Source organism: Acipenser ruthenus, chromosome 24 (assembly GCF_902713425.1).
Source record: "Acipenser ruthenus chromosome 24, fAciRut3.2 maternal haplotype, whole genome shotgun sequence".
In the NCBI taxonomy this organism is placed as follows: Eukaryota; Metazoa; Chordata; class Actinopteri; order Acipenseriformes; family Acipenseridae; genus Acipenser; species Acipenser ruthenus.
In genome coordinates this window covers 2,554,402-2,577,807 of record NC_081212.1, presented here as the reverse complement: position 1 = coordinate 2,577,807, position 23,406 = coordinate 2,554,402, and the positions used below count along the sequence as shown (strand labels likewise).

Below are 23,406 nucleotides of genomic sequence, written 5' to 3'. Positions count from 1 at the left end.
GTGTTTAAATGTACATGTGCGTTACAGACCGTGAGGAAACTTTGTTAACGACCGTTAGTCACGTTTTGGCACGTTTTCATGTGATAAACTACGTTTTTTTTGGTGAAATAAGTTGGAAATTTATAGAGGCCTGCCTGCCAAACTAGTATATTTATATACTGTACATATCCAGTTGATCCTATTTAAATATATCACCAAATAAATGCAAGTTTGTACAAAAAAAAGGTTGCAAATCCAGCATCTCTTGTGTGTTAGTGCGCTATCTTATACCGCTCGAAGACCCAATGTGCATTCATTTTTTGTAATAATAAAGTACAATTGAAATATTATTAATAATAATAACGGTAATAGATGGTTTGACTCCAGCCACACCGACCCCGCTGGCAGACCCGAGTCCAGCTGTTGCGGGTGCAGCCTCATTCTGCACGTGTGTGTCCAGGAGTATAATCAGGACAGCAGCTGCACGGTGCAGCGCGCACGCTGGAACCGCAATCCTCACCACCTGGTCTATACCCGACCATAGAGAGAGAGTGAGAGACAGACGCGGCGCTGCGAAACCACTGCCCTCCCGCTTACTGCTGGATGCGCTTTACACGCTCTGTTATTATAACGCAGCGCTGCCGAGTGAAGTACAGCAAGCGAGCACCGCACAAACAAACTGTATAATTGCAAGCGAGGAGGATTTTATATCGGCGGATAAATTAATCACACGTAACCCGTGTGCACCAAAAATATTAAGGTGAGGTGTTTTTTAAAAAGCGCTTTTTGTAGCATGTTCTCTTTTTTTTGTCAACTACTTTTGTCAGTAATTTTATTGAACGTTATCCCTGCCGTTTTTGTACGTGTAACGCTGCACACTGCGTGTGTATGACATAGCACTTTATGAGGCGCCGGTAATGCGTCGTCTTTATGATTTGGCGGGGTCGGTTCGTTATTAATTCTTGTGTGTTGTTTTTGTTTTATGTTTTTTTGTAGTGAGAGGTGTTCTAGTTGTCTTTATTGCAGTGAGTTGGGCAGTGCGACGCGTGTCCGCGGCACAGGAGCCTGCCTGGGAAAGAGACTACCATGTCTATATTTGGAAAGTGACCTCTCTCTGTCATTCTCTATATAGCGCTGCGTACATACACAGGGATCAACTGTACTTTCACAGACCCCTGTTCATTCCTCAGTTCTTGAATAGCCTCTATATCTTTATATACACAAACCTCTAATATATATATACACATATACACATACTATTTTGACATGCTACATGTATGTTGCATGTGTATAAGTGGATGCCTGGGTTTTGCATGTTCTAGACATGACATTCTTTGCATGTGGAGAATCTGTCCGAAGAGCGAGTGCCATTGTGTTTCAAACCTAAGCAGGCTTTTCATATGAATGAACCCCCCTCTCTCTATTCATGACACATCCCACCTCAATTCATCATGACCTGCCCTGCTTTATGAAGAGAGAACCGAATCTGTAAGTTCATTATATAAAGTTAAGTAATACCTTTTTCAGACTGTATGAGGTGGACAGTACAGTGTGTTGGTACACAATCTTTGTGTGTGTGAGACATTGCTGTTATTCACAGTATGAACGTACACATCAGAAACAAATAACGAAGCGTCTTTTATAGAGGAGTTAGTGGAGGTGTCTGACTAGGACAGGCATCGTTTTGCTGAATATAACAACACTGCTTTGCAGAAATAGCCAATTTGACTGCTTTGTAAACGCATGCAGTCCGCTACAAATAAATACATTGAATGCAAATGCGTTTTTTAGCTTTGATATCTGGAAGCAGAATCCGACAAGGAAAAGTGCGGAGGAGGGGGTGGTGTGTGGCAGGCGGGCGTGACGCGCTGCTAGAGAACGGGCATTCTTGTTTGTACCCTCAGAGATACCTCTTACCTGATACCTCTCTTCGATTCCCTACTGAAGCAGTTTAACTGCAAGCTTGATCAGCATTATTAAAAATGTGCTTTAAAAAAAAAAAGAACAAAAAAAACAAACTATTTCAAACCATTCAAACCTCAACAGAATTACTGAAAGAAACTTAATACATGCAGTGACAAACGTTTCTACTAGAAATCTTGAGTTCTGGTTGAAATATTTGTCAATTAATTTAATATTCCTCAAAACAGTCCTTACGGTTTTTAAGAATAGCAAGCGCTAACTGGAGAAGGGAAGGTTTTTATCTGAATATTGGGGTTGGGAAAGACATGTGACACACAATCTAGAATTCAGAGTCTGGGACTGGGCTGATCAATCCCTGGACAGCTGAGGGGTTTGTGTCCCTGTGGACTGGTGACAGGAGACAACGGGACAGGGCTGTTATTCGAGCGGGGACAGAATTAGGAGGGGCCACGAAAATATCCGCACCACGCTGACTTCTCAATCAGCCACGTGCCAGAGAAACGTGTCGCCGTGACACCAGTGAAACGTGGACAGCTTTCTGTCAATCTAAAAAGCAATGATGCAACCTACCCCCTCCCCTCCGTCCCATTATTTACAGCCCTCAGTGTGGGATATGAAGCGGGAGGTCAGGGGGGTCTCCTTCCAGTGCATTGCTGTCTCGCTAAGCAGGTAGTGACAGAGCTATACAACCCACCTCTGTTTCACAGCGCTGGCAATGCGAAGGAACCTGTTTTAATGAGCTTGTCTGTCCCACAGCTAGTGCAAGCGCAGGCTGGGACAGTACTGGTGTTGTGTGCATTCTGGGTCCAGTCCTTTAACTGTGAACATGTCTAATTCGCTGTTATTGAAGCCCGCTCTCAAGTTATATAGCTAATGTAGCTGTCTGATTCCTCTGCATGATCCTCTAATGACAGGGTTGTGTTCTTCCCACTCGTTCGTCCACCTGATTGCGCTCGTTGTTGTTCTCCAGTGCACTGCACTACACGAGGAAACATCTTTCCACGCTGTTTGATTTGAATTGTTATATACAGGGAAGGGAAGGGGTTTTTTATACTGTGTTTTTTCACCATGCTTTACCAGAGTATTTATCGTGCTGTACCGTGCCTGCTTGTGCCTTGACATGCTTTCAATCTGCTTTTACCTCGTATTACTAGACGGGTTTCTGCCCTCCGGAGTTGAAACTGGTTTCAAGGACGGGACGGGACGGGACGGGACGGGGGGAGGGGGGGGGTGGGAGTTGTTTGACGCCACTTGTTTGTACGTGGGTCAGCCTCTGATTATTCGGGATGGAAGTGGTGTCCTTGTTGGGTCCAAAATCCCAGGCTGAACTGTTTGCAAAAGTAAAGAAACCCTTATCCTAACAGTCTATATTGTATCTCTCTCCCTCTCTCCTCTCTCTCTCTCTCTCTGCGTCTCTCCTCTGTCTCTCTCTCTCCTCTCTCTTCTCTCTCTTCTCTCTCTTCTCTTCTCTCTCTCCTCTCTTTCTCTCTGTATCTCTCTCTCTCCTCTCCTCTCTCTTCTCTCTCTCTCCTCTCTCTCTGTGTCTATCTCTCTCTCCTCTCCCCTCTCTCTCTCTCTCTCTCTCTCTCTCTCTCTCTCTCTCTCTCTCAGTCATGATGAGCCGCAGGGTTGTCCGTCAGAGCAAGTTCCGCCATGTTTTCGGACAGCCGCTTAAAGCCGACCAATCGTACGAGGATATCCGGGTTTCCAAGGTGACGTGGGACAGCTCGTTCTGCGCCGTGAACCCCAAGTTCGTGGCGATCATCGTGGAGTCGAGCGGGGGAGGGGCCATCCTCGCTCTGCCGCTTTGCAAGGTGAGTGACTCGGCCCGGTGCGGCTCTCAGGCCAGCAAAGCAGCTGTTTCTTGCAATCTGCAATCTCTGTGCATCCTGGCATGCTGTGTCACTGAGTCTCTGAGTGCAGATCTACAATCTCTGTGCATCCTGGCATGCTGTGTCACTGAGTCTCTGAGTGCAGATCTGCAATCTCTGTGCATCCTGGCATGCTGTGTCACTGAGTTTCTGAGTGCAGATCTGCAATCTCTGTGCATCCTGGCATGCTGTGTCACTGAGTCTCTGAGTGCAGATCTGCAATCTCTGTGCATCCTGGCATGCTGTGTCACTGAGTCTCTGAGTGCAGATCTGCAATCTCTGTGCATCCTGGCATGCTGTGTCACTGAGTCTCTGAGTGCAGATCTGCAATCTCTGTGCATCCTGGCATGCTGTGTCACTGAGTCTCTGAGTGCAGATCTGCAATCTCTGTGCATCCTGACATGCTGTGTCACTGAGTCTCTGAGTGCAGATCTGCAATCCTCTGTGCATCCTGGCATGCTGTGTCACTGAGTCTCTGAGTGCAGATCTGCTGCTTATACGCTCCAGTGAGGACGTGACTTCTCATACCCTATTTAGGCTACAGAAGCACCCCCTCTTGTTGGCTTGTGCTCCCCTCTCCCCTCCCCTCAGCACTCCCCTGTTCTGGCGTCATGCCTGTTTTATAATTTCTCATCTTTCTCATTTTTATTTTTCAATTATGGATGCAACTTGTATTAGCATCTTCTGTTTCTGTTTCTGTTTATATTTATATTTATAGAGCAGCAGCACGTACACTTCCAGATGCGCTTTTTAATTTATTTTTTTACAGCACAGAAAAAAAATGCATGATTCAGTGAGTCAAATATTTGAGAAATGGCCTGTGATGACTGGGCCTGACAGGCATGGCACAGCTGTGAGTGTGTCCATCTATAGCACACTCACCCTGGGAACAGATCAGAGAGGGGGCTGGGCAAAGCTCTCCAAACTAAAAAAATCACTCCTGGAATATTAATATTAATGTGAGTAAGAGTCTGTGACAGTCATGCTGAGCAAACCCCAGCCTCCCTCCAGCAGTATCCAGTGTCTTTTTATTACAGTGCAGTGTACAGTACACCACACCAGCACAACAGCACGCCAGCCACCTGTATGCACAAGAGGAGTCTCATTGCTCATTTTATAGCATTTTACCCTCGCTGCTGGCTGGCCCTGTTTGAGTGAGACAGATTCTGGAGTAAGATGTTGCTAAAAATACCCTCCTTCCTCCAGCTCCCCACTGTCAGGGCTCTATAAATACATCGGGGAGGGGAGGGGCTCAGTGCTGCAGTGACATCACAAATAGCTAGCATTCTGAGGAAGTGACATTGCGCTTCTGATACAGCAGCTACCACAGAGGATGATGGGAGTCTGGCTGATGACGAGCGAAGGCCAGACTTCCCCTGGAGGACTCTGGGAAGGGAAGAGAAAAGAGGAGAAGGGATAAGGCTGGTTCATCTCACGAATACTGGGAGACAGGAGTCGGGTGATGAGACGAGCCACATTCTCGCAATGACACTCTATGAATGTAAAGTGTGCACAAGTTAATCTGCCACGTCAACCCAGTGTCTTAGTTACTAGAGGCACTGGTCACCCGTGCATTTAATCCCGTGAGCAAACACAGCACTTGTTTTCAGACACAGTTCCCTGCAGTGATTCACAGTTACAGTTAATAAGTCAAACAGATACAGGATGACAAGAAGAGACTCCCTACACACGCCCTATTGATTTTAAAAAGTGACTTCATCACCAGCGCTGTTCCCTGATTGTCCGGCTCCCCATGTGTTTCAGACAGGGCGTGTGGATAAGAACTACCCTCTCATCATTGGTCACTCGGGACCTGTCCTGGATGTTGATTGGTGCCCTCACAATGACAACATTCTCGCCAGCGGGTCCGAGGACTGCTCTGTGATGGTAGGTACAGGGGGGGGTGGGTGAGAGGCAGGATAAGACAACACAGCCAGTGCCATCCATTCCATACCAACCAGAGCTGGCAACAGTATTTTAATGAGTTTGTGAAGAATGTCCCCATGCATCGGTATTGTTTGTGATACACTGATGGGCAGAACAGAGTTAGGGGGTATGTGAATATATTTCAAATACATAGTTTTACTATATCGAGGAGGATGTTCAGATCTCCAGGGAGTGACAGAGAGTGTGGTCTTCTTGAGAAGGCAAGCCACAGTATTTTCATATTGCTTCAGGGAGAGATCGAGACTTCTACAGTGTACACTGATTAACAGTCCCCATGCACGTTATTAAACACTCTCTGTGAACACTGAACACCACGGAATGCATCTCTGATCGCTGGGGAGAGGATGCATCTCCTGTGCTTCCTGATCAGGTCTCTTCATATATCTCAGCAGTGGATTTATTTCATGTGAAGAAGAACAACAGCAAGAAGCAGCCTTATTACCCTGGGGAGGCACTAAATCTTCTGACCTGACCCTGCATTGCAGAGCGGGGTTTGAGTCCCGGATTTATTAGCACCAAACACAACTGCTGTGCAGGGATGGAAAGAAGGCTCCCGTTGCATTGCAGTTTGAGCCACTCCTGGTTTTACTGTGAGTTTAATAAGACACACCTGAGCTTGTTACCTGTACGCTGGCGCTGATCAAGCACCTATTAAAACCTGGAACGGGTGAAACTGCTGTGCAACAGGAGTCTTATTTCCATCCCTGCTGCTATGGAATCCAGGATTCAGAGTCAGTCGCAGGACAGCAGCGTTGACGGGAGGTTTGGAAGAAGAGTAAAGCTAGTGTGCTTGCTCGTACTTCCTAGTTTATCAATGCTCGTCAGACTCCTAGTAGCTGTTTGGTTGATTGCCTGTCACTTCCCGTTAGAGAGGAATCGATCAAACGGCTTTATTTACAGATTGGGGGTTTCCTTTGGACTGGATCTCCACAAGGTTTCTTTTCAAGCATTCAAAGACAAACTTTATTTTGGTGAATCTAACCAGGGAGAGAGCACATTTTCTCACCCCCTTTCTCTGTCTTCCCTCTCTCTCTCTCTCATCCTCTCTTTCTCTCTCCTCCCTCCCCCCCTCTCTTTCTTTCACTCCTTACACATAGACTGGTTCCTTCTTTTTTTAAAACTGCTACAAACAGAAAGTACACAATGTCAATTGAACAAGTAAAAGCAAAATACAAAATCGAACAGCTACAGAACTCCTGTGTGTCCTTGATGTTGTAACAGTAGGATTTCAGCCCCCGTTAAGCGCACAGAGCACACGAATACAGACGTGAAGTAAAAGAATCGAAGCAGGCGCGTCACGTCACCCTGTTTGTGCTTGTTGTGGTTGCTCTTGTTGTTAGGAGCCGGGCAGGTGGCTGTAAACAGAGAGATCACAGAGATACACGCAGTCTCTGCTGACAGCCCCCCTGCAGCCTGACAGACAATCTTGCATCCTTTTGAGGAAGAGGATCCCTGCATTGAGCAAGGAGACGTCCCACTCATCCCAAACACGTCCTGTGTTATTTTTAGACGCACAATACAGTGCAGCTGCACTAAAATGAACGGCGTGTTCGGTGGATTGATCCGCTCCCCGGGGGTGTGTGTGCGGGGCGCATCGCAGTTGTCCTCTCCCTGCCTTTGAGGAGGCTGTTTTGGCAGGATCTTTATTGGCCAGATATCCCTGCCTGAGTCATCATTAGAATGTTAACACAGAGCAGCAATTACAAGAACAGCGATGGCTGTGGGTGCAGGACAAAACAGAAATGATCCCAAATCCTGCTATTGTCATTTAGCCTTGTCGTGGTTAATCTGCGCTGTGCAACGTTCCCCCACCCCCCCACCCCCCCGTGCTTATAATGTGCTGTGCTGCAGCGTTCTTATCTGGGATGTGCCGTTCCTGTAGGAAAATGTAGGGCAATGATTTTAAACTCCAGTCCTAGCACCGCAGTAATAAGCTCCTAGGCTATACCGCCTCTCCGGATTTTACAGAATCCTCATCGATTATATTGAGGGCTGCGGGCAGCTGTTTATTTTGTCTTCTTTTGTAATATTTGCTGCTACTGCAGAATAAAGAAAGACGCAGATGAGATCAGGAATATAATATCTAAAAAAAAAAAAAAAACAACTGAAGCTCTATAGGATTGAGTGATAAAATCAAAGCACTTCCTGGGGTGCAACAGAATGAAATCGCAGCTCGTAACCAAACCCCAAGCTTTCCTGGGCTGATTTCTAAAGACAATTTTGAAGAATGCATATCTTAAGCCAGCAAGCTTCTGCTGCCCTCTGCTGCTGGGAAGGTGCAGGATTGATTTAGAGCCTCCCGAGGGTGATTAAGACTGCTGCTTCTTCTTCATATCCACTGCTGAGGTATATGAAGCCGCAGCGTGATTGACGACCTGATCACCACTCCCCAGCGATCAGAGATGCATTCCGTGGTGCTCAGTGTTCACGGAGTGTAGTTTAATACCGTACGTGTTTTTCTATCCCTCTCTCCAGGTGTGGCAGATCCCGGATCACACTCCCTTGCGGCCGATCTCCGAACCCATCGTCACACTGGAGGGGCACTCCAAGAGGGTGGGGATAGTCACGTGGCACCCCACCGCGCGCAACGTCTTGCTGACTGCAGGTAACGTCTTGCTGAGCCCCGGAGCGAGCGCTTCATGGCACTGTGCTCCCAGCGCGGTGTTTCCACTGCCTGGGAACTGGTCCCCTGTCAACACGCACTTCCACAACCCTCGCAGACTGACGTCTTCAAACGTTTATCGGAATGCTTAAAGACGGGGCTCGCGTTAGAAATAAGAAAGTGGGAGTAGACAAGTTTGTTTGTGGACGTATAATCCTCTGGTAGCTCCATTGAAGGTGAAACAATTTGCTGTGCTTTTACTGCAGCGTACCGGTAATACCTTTTGCCCCCCACAGGGAGCGACAATGTGATAATAATCTGGAACGTGGGTACAGGGGAGCCCCTCGTCTCTCTGGACAATCACCCCGACCTCATCTACAACGTCAGCTGGAACCGCAATGGCAGCATGTTCTGCACCACCTGCAAGGACAAGAAGGTGCGGGTGGTGGACCCACGCAAGGGGGAGATCATCGCGGTGAGACACACCAACCTACCTACCTGCATGGGGACTGTCCAACACTTCCACTGTACCATCCGCTGCATGGGGACTGTCCAACACCTCTACTGTACCATCCGCTGCATGGGGACTGTCCCATTACCTCTGGCTGTGTGGGGCCCAGACTGTACCGTCACCTGCATGAGGACTGGCTCACCTGCTTTTAGGATCTGTTTCATGCTCGTGTGGGCCGTCCCGTCAGCGCTATGCATTGCCTCTCTAGGGCCTTGCCGCCCCTGTCTAGGGACTGTGTTGCGTGTTTCAGATCCCTCTTGTGACCCGCACAGGGACTGTGTCTTGCCTGCTCTCTGTCTTGCCTGCATAGGGACTGACGCTTGCTCTGTGGTATATAACACTGTAAGCTCTTGTAAGCTCAACCAATGCTCCAGCACTGCTGCTAAAGGTAATCAGTTTGAGGCATTGCATAACTTTTTGTTGGCAGATTTCTGAGACATCAATCCACCATTTCTAACAATTTGTGTTTGTTTTAATGCTGGACTAACCGTGCTGCAGACTGCTGATGTTTTGGTTTGCGTGTGTCTTTTTTTATTTCGTGTCTCCTGTCCGCTGCTAACCAATGGGATCAGGAGAACGAGAAGGCGCACGAAGGCTCTCGTCCAATGAGAGGCCTGTTCCTAAGTGACGGGAAAGTGTTCACCACGGGATTCAGCAGAACGAGCGAGCGACAGCTAGCACTGTGGGACCCGGTATGAGAAAGCGTTTCCGAGTCCCGGGGCAAAACCACAGCGGCAGCCAGTCCCAGCCACACACACACACACACACACACACACACACACACGCAGCGAGCCACACACACACACACACACACAAACACACACACACACACAGACGCCACAGTGAGTTTTGCCCTGCATTTTATTATTTGTTATGTACTTTGAAGCTGAATTGTTCCACACAGGCGCAGCTCCCTCTCTCCTCTCCTGATTTGCCGCGATGGATAAACAGTAGTGGTCTGCCCCGCACACCCTGTGTGTCCTGAAAGCGAATGCTTTTCACTGACCGTTTTTCTTTCCTTTCTCGTTGATTTCCTAACCGTGTCTTCCTCCTAGGAGAAGCAAACCCCTCACGAGGGGATCAGGCCCATGAGGGCCATTTTCACACGAGAGGGATACATCTTCACCACCGGCTTCACCCGTATGAGCCAGAGGGAGCTGGGGCTGTGGGATCCGGTAAAGCCGACAGCGAGGCAGGCAGAGGGGGGGGCTCTGGGCCCCCATATCCCCCTCTCCTGGGGGTGTAGGGAGCCCAGAGCTGGCCTGCTGCTGCTGCTGCTGTGTGCAGTGTCAGAGTGATACGCATGGAGTGTGCTGCATATTTTTATATAAAGAAAGTAGTCTCTGCACTCATGAGCCTGACCAAAAAAAAAAATGCTAATCTTTATTAATAAATAAATCTGGACCTATGCTTCAATTAATGTATGTATGTATGTATGTATGTATGTATTTATTTATAAAGAGTCCTATACTGTTGTAAAATGACTGCACATACTCATGCCTGACTGACCATGTGGACAGATGGGCTAACAGGGGCTTGCAGAGGGGGTGCTGACAGTGTGATTGCACGGCCTTTCAAAGAGATTCTGGGGTCTGATGCGTTTTTTGGGGGGTTCAACAGGACTCTCACCAGAGGAATTTCATCTCTGCTGTTCCCAGGAAACTTGCGGAAAGGTAACTGGAACGCCTGATGCTTTCTGGGCTGAGAGGAGGGTAGGAACAGGGGTTTGGAAAAGCCTTGGAGCTCCTTTGAACTGTAGGTGTTAGTTGGCATGCCTGGAAAGGGTTTGTGGGGGTCTGTAGTGTTTGTCCCCCCCCCCCCAGGGTACTAACCCCTCCGCTGCAGAGACCTGCCTGGACTGTGACCCTCTGCTTTGTGTTTCTCTGCAGACGAACTTCGATGAGCCGATCTCACTCCTGGAAATGGACACCAGCAACGGGGTTCTGCTCCCCTTCTACGACGCAGACACCAGCATTGTGTACCTCTGCGGGAAGGTAATCTACATGCCCAGCTTCTCCAAGCCTGCCCTCAGCGTTACTCACTCCTGGGGCACTTGCTGGAGCTCTGGGATTCTAGTCTGGTTAATAAAGGCTACCTCGATAAACCCACCATTTACTTCAGACCCTTGTACTGGAAGTCAAGCAGACAAGGGTTTCGGCAAATGCCAGTAAAATTAGTTTTTTTTCCCTAGTTTTTTATAATGTATAGGAAATTATCTCGCGTCTGCTTTTTCTTTTACATCAGGGGTGGACAAAACTGGCCTTCCCACTCCTGGTCTTTGTTCCAACCCTGTTCAAAATGTGATCCTCCACCCAGACCCTAAAGTAGTGAAATCAGTTCATTTTACCTGTTAAACCCTGGAGTGAAATGGCCCTCCAGGACCGTGATTGGACACCCCCCTGTGGAAATGAGATGGTACATTCCCAGCTCTGCAGCCGACGTGTGGAATCTTCAGGTGTTTAGAATTGCCCACATTCTATGCAAAAGAGCCGGGCTGGTCTGCATCCGGGGCTGCAGAGCTTCGAGCCAGGGGGTCAGAATGCATTGACACTGCCCATTGCACGGGTCAGCAGAGAGGGCTGGCTTCACCATGTGCACTGAGGAGCTGCAGTGCTGAGCAATCCAGCATGTGTGACACTGCCTCCTCTCTGCAGGGCGACAGCAGCATCCGGTACTTTGAGATCACAGACGAGCCTCCCTACGTGCATTACCTCAGCACATACAGCAGCAAGGAGCCACAGAGGGGCATGGGCTTCATGCCAAAGAGGGGTCTGGATGTCAGCAAGTGTGAGATTGCCAGGTGAGTCAGGCAGGCAGGCAAGCCCTTATACAAGTATCCCATAGTGAAACCACAGCACTGGGTAATAAAGCATGGTAAAGCATAGGTGAGCATTGTAAAGAATAACGGTATGGCACAGCCTATTAATGAACATTGTTTTTTTACCCTCAGGTTGTACAAACTCCACGAGAGGAAGTGTGAGCCCATCACAATGACAGTGCCACGAAAGGTAGGCTTAGTTATAATACGGATTATATAGATTTATATTAGAGTTGTGACTGTTTTAGCTGCCCCTCCATTATTAGCATTTATATCAATGCAGTCTGGTGAGACGACAGCCATGCTACAGTGTGTCCCCCAGGGGCTAGTTTGTAAGCTAAAAAGTACCAGATCTTCTCATTAAGGAAGAGGGATAGCATTGTTATTTACAGAACTAATGCGCTGCCCTTGATTTCCAGCAGCTCCCACACATGCTTCAAGTTCTCCTCTGCTTGTGGATCAGGGGTTTCGTGGGGCATGGCTGGTGACGGTAGCTGCATGCCCAGCTTTGCCTCGCCGTGTTTTAACATAATCTTCAGGTTTGAACACTACCAGCGGAGGGACGACTAATCTGATGAACTGGAGCCAAGATGCTGCTGTTCTTAAGAATGCTATTTTTTTTGGCGGTTTGGGGTGTAAAAGAAAGCTGGTCATTTTCTTTCTCGTACACTTTTTGTCATTCAATTCGTGGAACAGGAAAGAATGTTATATAGGTAGGGTTTTTTTTTTTTTTTTAGTTTTTCATACGGTTCATCGAAACTATAGCTGTCGGACACAAAGGTGCGATCGGACACAACTGCACCCCTGGTTCTCCCGGTATATCCCAGTATCTCTCTCTCCTCTCTCTCTCTCTCCCCGCGCAGTCGGACCTGTTCCAGGATGACCTGTACCCCGACACGGCGGGCCCCGAGCCGGCCCTCGAGGTGGAGGAGTGGGTGGAGGGGAGGGACGGGGAGCCCGTGCTGGTGTCCCTGCGTGACGGCTACGTGCCGCTCAAGAACCGCGAGCTGAAGGTGGTGAAGAAGAACGTCCTGGACAGCCGGCCCCCGCCGCGTCGCAGCATGTCCTCCTGCGACGGCAGCTTCACGGTGAGAGAGGGGGGAGGAGGAGGGGGGGTACACCGTCACACCGTCACACCGTCACACCTCATATATACTTATATATATATATATATACTTTTTATTCTTATGACTTTTCAGTCACTTGTTCTGTAATGTGTTTATTTTTCTGTTCCATTTCTGTTTTCCTCTCCCCTCTCACCTCCCTACACTCTCTGTCTGTCTCTGTCTCTCTCTCTCTCCTCCTCCCTGCAGCAGCAGGTGACTCTTGAAAAGCTGCTGGATGAGATTCAGTCTCTGAAGGCGACGGTTCAGTCCCAGGAAAAGCGAATCTGCGACCTGGAAAACAAGCTTTCCAAATTTACCAACGGCACGGCCTGAAGCCAGGCAGGATCCTTCCTCCCTCCTTCCTTCTCTTCTTCTTCCTTCTCGTCTTCTTCTTCTTCCTTCCCAATCTCTCGCTCTCTCACTCTCGTGGACGGCACAGTATCAGCCAGAGCCAGGACCGGCAGCTCTGTTCCGCGAGAGCCAGACCGGGTCTTTGCTCCAACCAGGTCATGAGAAAAGTTTATGTGGAATAATTCAGTGCAGGGTTACCAACGTCAGGACCCGTGGGCCGTTTTTAAGGACTGTTTTTAATTTTTTAAATTTTAATTATTATTTTTAAATTCCCTCTTAAGGGCGATGGCTCGCTAACTTACCAAAAAAGCATGTTCATCTAGAAATCTCAAATTTGACTTAAATATATATACACACACATACTTTTTTTTTTGTGCCAGCACATTTTATTTCTAGATTTAAACTTCAAACACATCACAATTCATGCATCACATTGCAACTTATAAAAGATGCACATCGGATCCAAACCCTGGACTGGAATGACTTTCAAGGAATGAGGCCCCCAAGCTGTGCCGATTTCCGAGCCTGGTTGAATTGAAATCCTGGTCTGGCCTCTCAAAGACTGGAGCTTCCCATCCCTGAGCTATCCCTGCCCCTATGTACAGAACGTGGATACTGGACTGCAATACCTGATCAGAAGTCAATCAACAAATATATTGTAAATATTGCAAAAAACAAAAAAAGTACATAAAACTAGAAGTCTGCATAAACAGTGTTTTTGGCGTCCTGCAGAACTTGGATGAAACAGACAGAACCGTGTTTTTGAGAGTTCTCCACACTAGACTGGCAGTACAGTCCTCCTGCAGCTCTGTGTCATGAAGACAGTGTGTCAGCCCTGCCTGAACAACTTAACTGATGTGTTTTAAAAAAAAAAAAAAGTGTTTTAAACAAATATTTTATAAGAACAGCAGCATTTATAACTCGTTTTACTGTCTGTGCAGCTGTATTGAATAAACGCACTTGCTCAGCTCCACAGACAAAAGGGGTTCGTTTAAGGATACTTCATAAGCAATCAATAATGCATCTATCAGTGTCCAAATCAGTATTTATTAACAGCAACAGTCTACTGCAATACAGTGTTATAAACATTTAACTAAGCTGTTTATAAGAAAAGTAAGAAACCTTTATAACAGGACGTTAGTGTTAACGCTAGTGTCATTGAAATGTAACTAACTGTACCTTGTTAATAATCATCTATTTTAATATCACATTTCTAGATGTTTTATAAACGGGTCCTTAAACTGAAGCTTAGAATGTATCAAATGCCACAAACACACCTCGTGTTGTGATTTTTTTTCAAAGGAAAATGATTTGGTTCTTAATGGGTTAACTTGAGGGTTCTAAAAGGAGGTTCTGCTTGAAGATGCTGCGTTGTGTGCGAGTGCTGCAGTGTTACCATGTGTGCGATTCTAGCTGTGAAACAGGGCAGACTGCCAAATAAATACAACTACTGCAGTGAACAACTTGTCTGGCCTTGAGTGTTTCAGTGATCTAGTGCTGGGCTGGGGGAGTGCGCTTTGTGTGTGATCTTTAGTTTGATGTATTGCGCCTTTCTGCTGCCGTAGGCTGCACAGTGTGGGTCTCCAGAGCGCACGGACAATATGCAGTTTAAATAACCCTTTTAAAATGCACACTGGAGCCAAATCCTGGGTCCGAAGACTCTGGAGGTTTTAAGCTACTGTCTTTTCACTCAGCTGTATTATTCAGCGATGTATACCTGCGTTACAGGAAGCACACACTGTTACAACGAATTCAAGCCGAACAGTGATAGTCCTTGAAGCGCGGGTCCCTCTGTGAACGCTCTCGACTTAGACAGCGTTTCAGCTGCTTTGCAGATATTAAAATGCTTCCGAAATGGATTTCCGTAACTGCTCTTTGTTGTAAATCACGTGGATTTTAATTTTTTTGCAAATTGCTCTGCTGCTGTAGTCCGACGGATCTCTGTTATGCGACACAGGAAAGATTTACTAACCTTTTGAGTAGTTCTCAGTTTTTGAGTAGTTTTCCCCGATCTCTGGGCACAGGCATGCAACCCTTTTGGAAGATTTAAAAAAAAAAACACTTCAAATGAAGTTATAAGAATCCACAGCTCCTATGTCATTAACCCTCTTAGATACTGACTTCATATTTTAGGGCAAAATCTACTGGCACTCTTAACTTCTACCTAATACAACAAACAGTAAAGAGGTGCTGTTACCAATTTTTAAAATGTGTTTATTTCAGTTTACTTCCACACATACAATTCCACAGAAAAAAACGCAGTCTTATCCAACACACACACACACACACACACAGATCACACCCCAGAGAAAGGGGGCAAAAAAAGTATTTTTTTTTTATTTTTTATTTAAGAAACAGCACCCACAGCCTTTATTAAAACAGTGATGCATTATCAAGTCGTCCTACGTATTTCACACACGTGGCGTTTCAAACGCCTCGGCTCACTGTAAACACAACGTCATCCTAACATCTTTAACACACAGGAGTAGAAGAACAAAAAAACGAAACCAAACGTCGTCGCCGGTCGCTGCTGATTGTCCCAACGGGAGGCGATGGCTTTGTTCGACCAAGGAGGAGATTCAATGAATAAATGGAGCGCTGCTGTATTCCCCTGCGCTGTGGCGCCATTCAATCCGACTCCAGCCATGCAGGTCTTCTGCAGTTCAAGAGGAAGCACAGCAGCTTCATTTTAATTGCGTTTCCACGGCTTTATGAATGAAAATTGTAAACAAAAAATGTTTTAATAAAACAAAAATGGCTCAGAGTCAAGCTTTCTTCTTCATCTTCTTCTCCCAGCTCTCTGAACAGCCAATCCCACAACCCCACACGCCCGAACAGCTGTGGGCCTAAAGGTAACAGGTGCACCTAACGGAACATCAGAGCAGCTCCTGTCTGGAGGAACGCTCGGTGTACAGGCCCTGTGAGGGTCTTGCGGGATAAAACTCTCAATCTTCACATCCGCAGGCCAGGCTAACAATATGAAGAGCGTCCCTTTAAGAGAAGCGCTGTGACATGCTCTTTTAAAACCGAGCACTCGCTCCCTTGTGGATTAAAGGAAAGCAAAAGCACCTTAAAAGGAAATAGTGGTGACTTTTTTTTTTTTTTTCCCGCACCTTCGGAAGTCTCCAAGTCACAACACGTGTCTTTCGAATCTAGCTGCTAACCAATTCCCTGTTACAATAACAACATTATTATTCAGTTAGAAGGAACGGGAGTAAAAGCAATCACACGGACGCCATGTGTTTTAGATCGAGGGCGAGGGGAGGGGGGTGCAGCAGCTGCAGGACTCGGGTTTGGGGTTGGCAGTGTGTGTGTTTCGCAGTAGTTTTGAGTTTTCTAACCCAGCCAATGTGTTTCTAGCTCTCCAGAGGCAGAACTGTTCAACAGTGTAAACCACAGCGAGGCCCGAGTTGGTTCTGTGGCATCTCAGTCCTTCTGCAAGAAATGTATTCACGGTATTTATTGTTTGATCGATTCGGTCATTAGCTTCATATAGCACCATTTTTGTTTTGCACATGTTCCGCAATTACACTGTGGGGGCAGAAAGACTGAAACAAGCCATCGTTATTGAAGTATTATTATTATTATTATTATTATTATTATTATTATTATTATTGCTCTGCAGGGAGACTAGTCAATATATCCGAGGCAGATTTTAATAAATTGTTTAGGAGATCACTGGGACACTGTAAAGCAGCCCTGAGGAGGGGTTAGGGGGGGGCTATCTAAACCAGTTTAAAACTGTCCAGAATTTCTCTGTTCTGGTTTTGGGGAGGGGAGGGGGAAGAGTCTAAATTCGGCACATTGTGTATCAAGGGTAGTCTTAACCTACCTAAGATGCATTTTAAGAGTAGTGTAAGAGATGGGTGCCATCAAATACCCTACCGAAAACAAAGAGAGTGACATCAGACAGAAATAACAGAATGCTGTATAGTAGGTATATTTCTGATACAGTATTGATAAAGCCTAGAAGAGGTTTTGACAGTCCAGGTTTAATTGAACCGATTCAACCTCGATCCAGGAACTTAAGCACACAATTATTTCTGAATTGAATTGATTTTTTTTTGGGACCCTTTTGTTCCCCCCACGGCCGTGGGGGTCAGTGTCCTTGTAATAAAACCCCAGTGGGTTCACTAGCGCTGTCTGTCGGTCTGTCTGAGTGGTCAGGGCTGGATGGCTTCTGGTTCCCCTGATTTCTCTGCCTTTTGTTCCATGACTTCCCATGACTAAAATGAACGCAGGATTCCATTCAGTTTCCAGTCAAGCGTCTGTATTGCTTTTTCCCCGCAGCGACACTTTGCGTCAAATTTCCTGAAGTGCAAAAAGGGAGCCACCGTCCCTGTCATGATGGTCAGGGCAGGTCCTTGCTAAGACACAGCCACTTGAATGGAGCGCTGCCAGATGTTTAGTCATGAAACAGCACTTGGTTAGGGATAGGGTTCAGGAGTCTTTGTTACCCCAATTGGAAGAGACGGTCTCCATATCTTGAACCCTTGTTTCTAGCCCCCTCCCACTCCCCTCTGCCCAGACAGAGACCAATCACTGCTATTTCTCCATGAGGGACAGCTGGATGATGCGCTCTAGCTCCTCCTCTTCCTGCCTCTGCCGTTGCTCCGCCTCTTCTTGCTCGCGCGCCGACAGCTCCATGGCCAGGCGCAGCTGCTCGTCATAGCTCCGCAGGGTCCGGTTGGTCGAGGTGCTCTGGGGGCTGGCCAGTGGGTGTGGCCTGTGCCGGGGAGTGCTGTGGAGAGAGAGTGAACCAGACTGTAGCTCACTGTAGGTATTTTTATGTACATTGGAATAACCGATATAAAAGTTGACCACGGTATTTTGCACAGTATTTTTGCAGTTTTCGTTTACCCTGGTTTGCCATGTTTATCAATACGCTTTACCATACAATGCTGTTCTTTACCATGCTTTCACTGTGCTTTATTACACTTTCCTGTGTTTACTATGGGAAAATTTTATAAGGGAAAACAGCATGCTCATACATAACAAACAGTGACCCCTAATTTGACCAGACAATACAGCTGCCTGTAGGAGATAGCAAAGCATGCTGTAGTGAAGCCTCCATGGAGGAGACTGGGGAATGAGGAATCCGGTCCAGGATTTCCACCTGACCGGCACTCCTCTCTATGAGTGGTAAAACCCGGAGTGGATCTCGCGGCCGCTGGGGGAGGAGCTTGTAGAGCAAAAGAAAGAACAATGAAAATACTGACTGCGGACCTTTCGAGGCGGCTGCCGTCACATGACAGGGGGCGAGTGCCGGGCTTGCTGTTGGTCAGCGCCTCCCAAACCGTCACCTGAGAGAGAGGAGGGAGAGGCATATTGATTCTTGAATGTTGTAAAATCTGAATTGAATAAAACTCTTTAGCCAGAGAAGCGTTGGCACGCTGTAGCCAAGCCCCGCATCCCTCACCTGGTCGTACTCGCTGCCCGCCTCCACGAGACTCTGCTGGATGGCGAACTGCAGCAGGTCCTCCTCTTCCTCGCGCAGGTTGTCATGGTGACTGCCGAGCACGCTGTACCCACCGGGGACCTCGAAGAGCGAGGCCGGGATCTCGCACCCGCGACACGAGGCTGGAGAGGGAGGAGAGCACACAGTGAGACACGCGCCCTGTACCTGCAGGGACCTTGAACAGCAAAGATCTCACATGCATTACGGGGGCACTGATGGGCCGCACACACACATGCTGCAAAGACTGGACCGTGTGGAGGGGGTTCAGGGAGGGGGGGGGGGTCTCTCTTACTCATGGAACTGGAGCTGCTGACGCTGGAGGAGTCGCTGCCCGGGGAGGGGGCCTCTCCGCTGGGGCTGCTCCGCACCGAGGACACCGGCTCATCACACCCGTTCAGATTCCCGAAGGTGATGCGGGCGTTCAGGATGTGGTAGATTGGGATCTCTGCAGAGAGCAGGGCAGGGGAGCAGGGACGCATTGTAAAGCATGGTAAACCAAAGTCTGTTTGATTGTCACTCACTACCTCCCTGTAAGCTTATATCATGACTACAAAACACTCACATTTAAAAACACTCTGAGAAATGCATTTCATTCAGTGGTAAACCTTGCACAGATGTGAACGGCGCTAGTTACAGAGGGAACATTTAGATCAGAGATTTCGAGAGGACAGGACAGAGCTGCGGCTCGGACTCACCAATCTTGACCGGGAAGCCCGGGGGGAGGCGCAGGGTGATGAAGTCACGCAGCTTAGCGAAGAGCGCGTTGCTGATCGCCATGAGGTCGATGATGGGGGTGACCTGCTCCGAGAGGGACAGGGGGTGATCCTCACACAGCCACAGCTTCGCCTTGAACCTGAGCGAGATGGAGGGAGGGAGGGACCCTTATACAAGTGTGCAAGGAAAGGGTCTGTAAATGAGTGAGCACCATACCAATTCATGTGTTAGTAAGTTTCCTTTATTGATTCCAATAATCAAAAGTCACGCTTTTTACAGCATAATCAGTATCAATAGACACAGTAATGAGGCCACTAGTTATAAGCATTTGACATCAGTTATCAATTTTTGGGAGACAGCATCGGACAAGGAGCTGGTGTTTCATGGATGATCTTGAATGCTTCTCAAACGCCTGTCTTACATATCTTGCCTAATTGTGTGTGTGTGTGTGACGCTAAAGCAGGTTTTTGCTAGCTTAGTCTCCCTTTGTGTCAGCGGTATGCCAGCCCAGCTCAGTGGAGTTCCCACACCGCACTCCTGAAGTGACAGGAGGCTGGAGGCTGCTGTCCTTACCTCTGCGTCTTGGTGGTGAGCTCCATGGGGTGCCCGATGTCCCGCGCCCCGAGCTCGAACGCGGGGTTGAAGTACTCCTCGGCTGTGATGGCCGTGGGGTTGGTGTGGCTGCATGAAGTCTGTGTGATCAGCATCTGGGAGACAGACAGACGGGGACTTCGTTTCATTTACATCAGCTCTGGGTACCCCTAGACTAGATCATTCAAATGGGTCTGTGTCAACCAGGGATGGGGTCCCTTCCTGTTTTCCTATTGCTTTTCCAATCGGAGAACTGGAATTGCTATCTTGGAGACATAATAATTATCATGGTGATGGTTCAACTGCTTTGAAGCCAATTTCATTGCCTGACCGTGACTTCAATCTAAGTGAATTTGTTTGCCACTGTGAGAAGCGCATTGTAACACAATGCTGCTGGAATTGATTAAAATGGGATAGGAACTGGAATCTTACCCAACCTGGATGCCAAGTCCAAGCCCGGACCTCAGTCAGCTGAACTCCAGATCTAACTGGTGCATTCCAAAGCTGTTCCGTGTGTCGCTGTCACTCCCTCTACTGCATCGCTCCCCCCCTGCACCCTTGCTCACTCACCCCATTGTTGGGTCCCATGTGCTGTTCTGCGATGCCCAGGAAGGACTGAAGTGCCGTTTTGCTGCCTGAAAAACAAACAGCCGCTGACTGAATCTCACTGAACGATGAGCGCGCCGCGAACGAACCCAGCCTTGTTTCATCATTTATATTCAGATCTGAAAATCTGCCCCTCTCTGCCCACTGTAAGGAGAGCCCCCTCCATTAGTGCCTGCAGTGGCAGCTTACTACCACAGTGTGGTGCTGTTGTGCAGACAATGGCTTGGTCAAGGTACAGTAAATAATTAGCGGGCACTCCCTGACACCAACAGAGATGAGATACACAGAGAGACAGACAGACAGAGATACACAGAGAGACAGACAGTGCAGCTGCAAGACACTCCCTTATATCGGACAAAGACAGAGTTGTAGCTTTGCTCTTGTGCTGCAGCGTATATATATATATATATATATATATATATATATATATATATATATATATATATATATATATATATATAGAAAGAGAGAGAGTTACAGATTCGGACAAACCTTTGCTTTTGTTCTTGTGTTGATCTGCGAGGTGTTCTGTGCGTGTTCGAGTGATCAGCTCAACATTGGAGGCGCCGTACACCTGTGCAACACAACACGGGTTCAACATTTTATACAGCGCCTTTCAAATCACGCTTTTCTCTAAGTAAAATTATCAGATCTTTTTTTTTTTTTTTTCTTCCAAGAAAATTACCTTGGCTTCGTATCCGTTCACCACCTCCGTCTTCTCGCTCCTCCAACCGAGAATTCCCGTTTTATTCCTGGGGAGAAGGGAGAGAGAAAAGGTCACTGCTGCAGTTCGAAGTGTTTATCTGAATTAGCCTTTCGTTATTCTCGCATGCTTGTTCTTTTTACCCTTTAGAGACGTCATGAAAGGCGCTATACAGATCTTGTCGTCCTATAATGAATTGCGAGACAGAGAAGGAGAATTTAAAAGGCAGAAGGTGAAAGCGGACAGACTGATTGCCTTCTCCTGGAAGGACGGCTCTGATGCTGAGGCAGGATTATCGCTTCCAGGGCTCCTGCGTTGTGACCTCTGGAGTGTGTGCAGAATGCTTTACCAGCCAGGGCAGTATTGATGAGGAAGGAAGAGCAGCTTCAGAAACGCATTGCAGACCCCCGAGGACAAACCATGCCTCACTAGCCAATCAGAATGCTGTGTTTATATCTCAAGAGCAAATACGTTTCATTAGAATCCGTTTTCTTCACTCTTTTTGTTTTGTACAAAGTTTACCGTAGTTGCAATGGTGTTTGCTATGCTATAGCGTGCTAATTTCAGTCTAATTTGCTGGCGAACGCGAAGTGGCCAAGATTTTACTCTGCGGGCTGCACCTGCACTAAACTACATTGTGTTAAACTAGAGATCTGCTGATAGAGATGTCAGCGTGTCTCCTCTGGCATTGAGAGGTGACCCCCCCCCCCCCACACACCCCCGCTGCTGTGCTCACAAGTTATATTTTATTAATAGCTGGGAGGACATGAAATATTTACAGCAGATCTGTTCTGTGTTTCCTGGAGTGCTATGGGGAGTGGGGTGGGGAGTATTCATCCCCGGTGGGGGGCTAGAAGGCAGGTGGTTTCATCTGTTTTGATGTGCTTATAGAACACACACTTTGCTTTTCTGTTCTAGAGGGTTACCGTGCTGGTAAAATGAGTACAGCGGAAATGTGGGTGAACCAAAAAGCGGTGGTAGAGGCCTAGCAGAGTAAACTGAAACTCCAATCTTGTGACATTTTGCTAACTGCTCCATGTCCAAGGCGATCTGAAGCACACGTGGGTACGTGTTGCCCCAGCAATGCCTTTGACCCTTTCACTTTCTATCTCTGGCCCATGATGAGTGTTGTGGTGTGTGTGCCAGGTCAGTCTTACCTCTCAAAGGAGATGTTCTTGGTGTCCAGCTGCGTGGTGACCACAGGGGCGGTCAGTCGGTTGGTCACCTGCTCCACGGACGGCTGGACGGCCCCCAGCAGAGCCTCGCGGTCGTGCTCGGGCAGAGACAGCGCTTCGGAGTACACCAGCTGCCTGTCGTGATCCACCTCCATCACCACGGCACTGGTGTCTGGGAGGAGAAGCGAGACGCAGCCTGCTCACTACAGATCCCAGCACCAGAATACCAGGCCATTGTCCTGTTATACAGCCCAGCACTAGTCTTTATTACAGTGTATAATCAACCACAGGTCATTGTCCTGTTGTTATACAGCCTAGCACTGGTCTTTATTACAGTGTATAATCAACCACAGGTCATTGTCCTGTTATACAGCCTAGCACTGGTCTTTATTACAGTGTATAATCAACCACAGGTCCTTATCCTGTTATACAGCCCAGCACTGGTCTATTTCATTGTATAGCCTTGTTCTGTTACATAGCCCAGCAGCACAGGTCGTTATTGTGATGTATATCACTGTTCATGTCATTATTATGTCATACAGCCCAGCTCTGGTTGTTATCCTGTCATACAGCCCAGCTCCAGCCCTGGTCACACTGACCTTGTCCCCGAAAGATGAAGCTGCGGTTCCCTCGCTGCCAGGTCATGTGATCGAAGCCCAGCAAGGTGGTATCGACCCGCAGGTTCTGCCCGCTCTTCCAGACCCGGTAGGTGTCGCTGGGGCAGACCTTCGACACCAGGGGCACTGAGGGAAGGAGGGTTGAGCGATGAACACAACAGAATCTGCTATGTGAGTACAATCAGAACGTTCACATGCTCCTAGTTTTATTTTCTTTGAATATTCAGTACTGTACACACACACAACATTTTGGTGTGACTCTGTCTCTAATTTTCTAGCTCATTACTCCCTTGTTGCTCATCCACCTCCTACCTCATTACAGTAAATAGGCTGGGAACATACACATCAAAAAGGACACAGGCATGCCCATGCATAGTTTGCATCAAAGATCATGGACCATGAAAAAGCCATCGCCTTCACTGACCTACATGTGG

The 23,406-nt window shown here is 47.6% G+C and overlaps 2 protein-coding genes across 7 annotated transcripts in view; one reads left to right on the top strand and one right to left on the bottom strand.

Annotated features, from left to right (window-relative positions):
* The first annotated feature begins 489 nt into the window (after nt 1-489).
* Nucleotides 490-23,021, top strand: LOC117429576 (coronin-6-like). Of its 6 annotated transcripts, none has more exons than XM_058997956.1 (12): nt 490-739; nt 3,514-3,716; nt 5,538-5,660; nt 8,196-8,325; nt 8,619-8,797; nt 9,406-9,525; nt 9,889-10,008; nt 10,723-10,827; nt 11,488-11,633; nt 11,784-11,841; nt 12,515-12,739; nt 22,928-23,021. In XM_058997956.1, the coding sequence occupies exons 2-12, from the start codon at nt 3,516-3,518 to the stop codon at nt 22,970-22,972; spliced, it is 1,452 nt and encodes a 483-aa protein (XP_058853939.1). In that variant the 5' UTR covers nt 490-739; nt 3,514-3,515; the 3' UTR covers nt 22,973-23,021. The 6 variants fall into 6 exon arrangements, with proteins under 6 accessions (XP_058853939.1, XP_058853938.1, XP_058853937.1 ...); XM_058997955.1 differs by lacking the exon at nt 22,928-23,021 and adding an exon at nt 12,968-14,015 and having other exon boundaries at nt 493-739; XM_058997954.1 differs by lacking the exon at nt 22,928-23,021 and adding an exon at nt 12,965-14,015 and having other exon boundaries at nt 494-739.
* LOC117430651 (ankyrin repeat domain-containing protein 13B-like) overlaps nt 14,608-23,406 on the bottom strand; it is a 28,419-nt gene continuing 19,620 nt past the window's right edge. The window contains exons 5-15 of the mRNA XM_034907296.2: nt 22,955-23,098; nt 22,338-22,527; nt 21,163-21,229; nt 20,970-21,051; nt 20,442-20,506; nt 19,854-19,987; nt 19,262-19,419; nt 18,859-19,011; nt 18,528-18,688; nt 18,335-18,411; nt 14,608-17,849 (exon numbers count right to left, since the gene is read on the bottom strand). Of these exons, the coding sequence (XP_034763187.2) occupies nt 17,654-17,849; nt 18,335-18,411; nt 18,528-18,688; nt 18,859-19,011; nt 19,262-19,419; nt 19,854-19,987; nt 20,442-20,506; nt 20,970-21,051; nt 21,163-21,229; nt 22,338-22,527; nt 22,955-23,098 (1,427 nt within the window). The 3' untranslated portion in view covers nt 14,608-17,653. The remainder of the gene's footprint in view (nt 17,850-18,334; nt 18,412-18,527; nt 18,689-18,858; nt 19,012-19,261; nt 19,420-19,853; nt 19,988-20,441; nt 20,507-20,969; nt 21,052-21,162; nt 21,230-22,337; nt 22,528-22,954; nt 23,099-23,406) is intronic.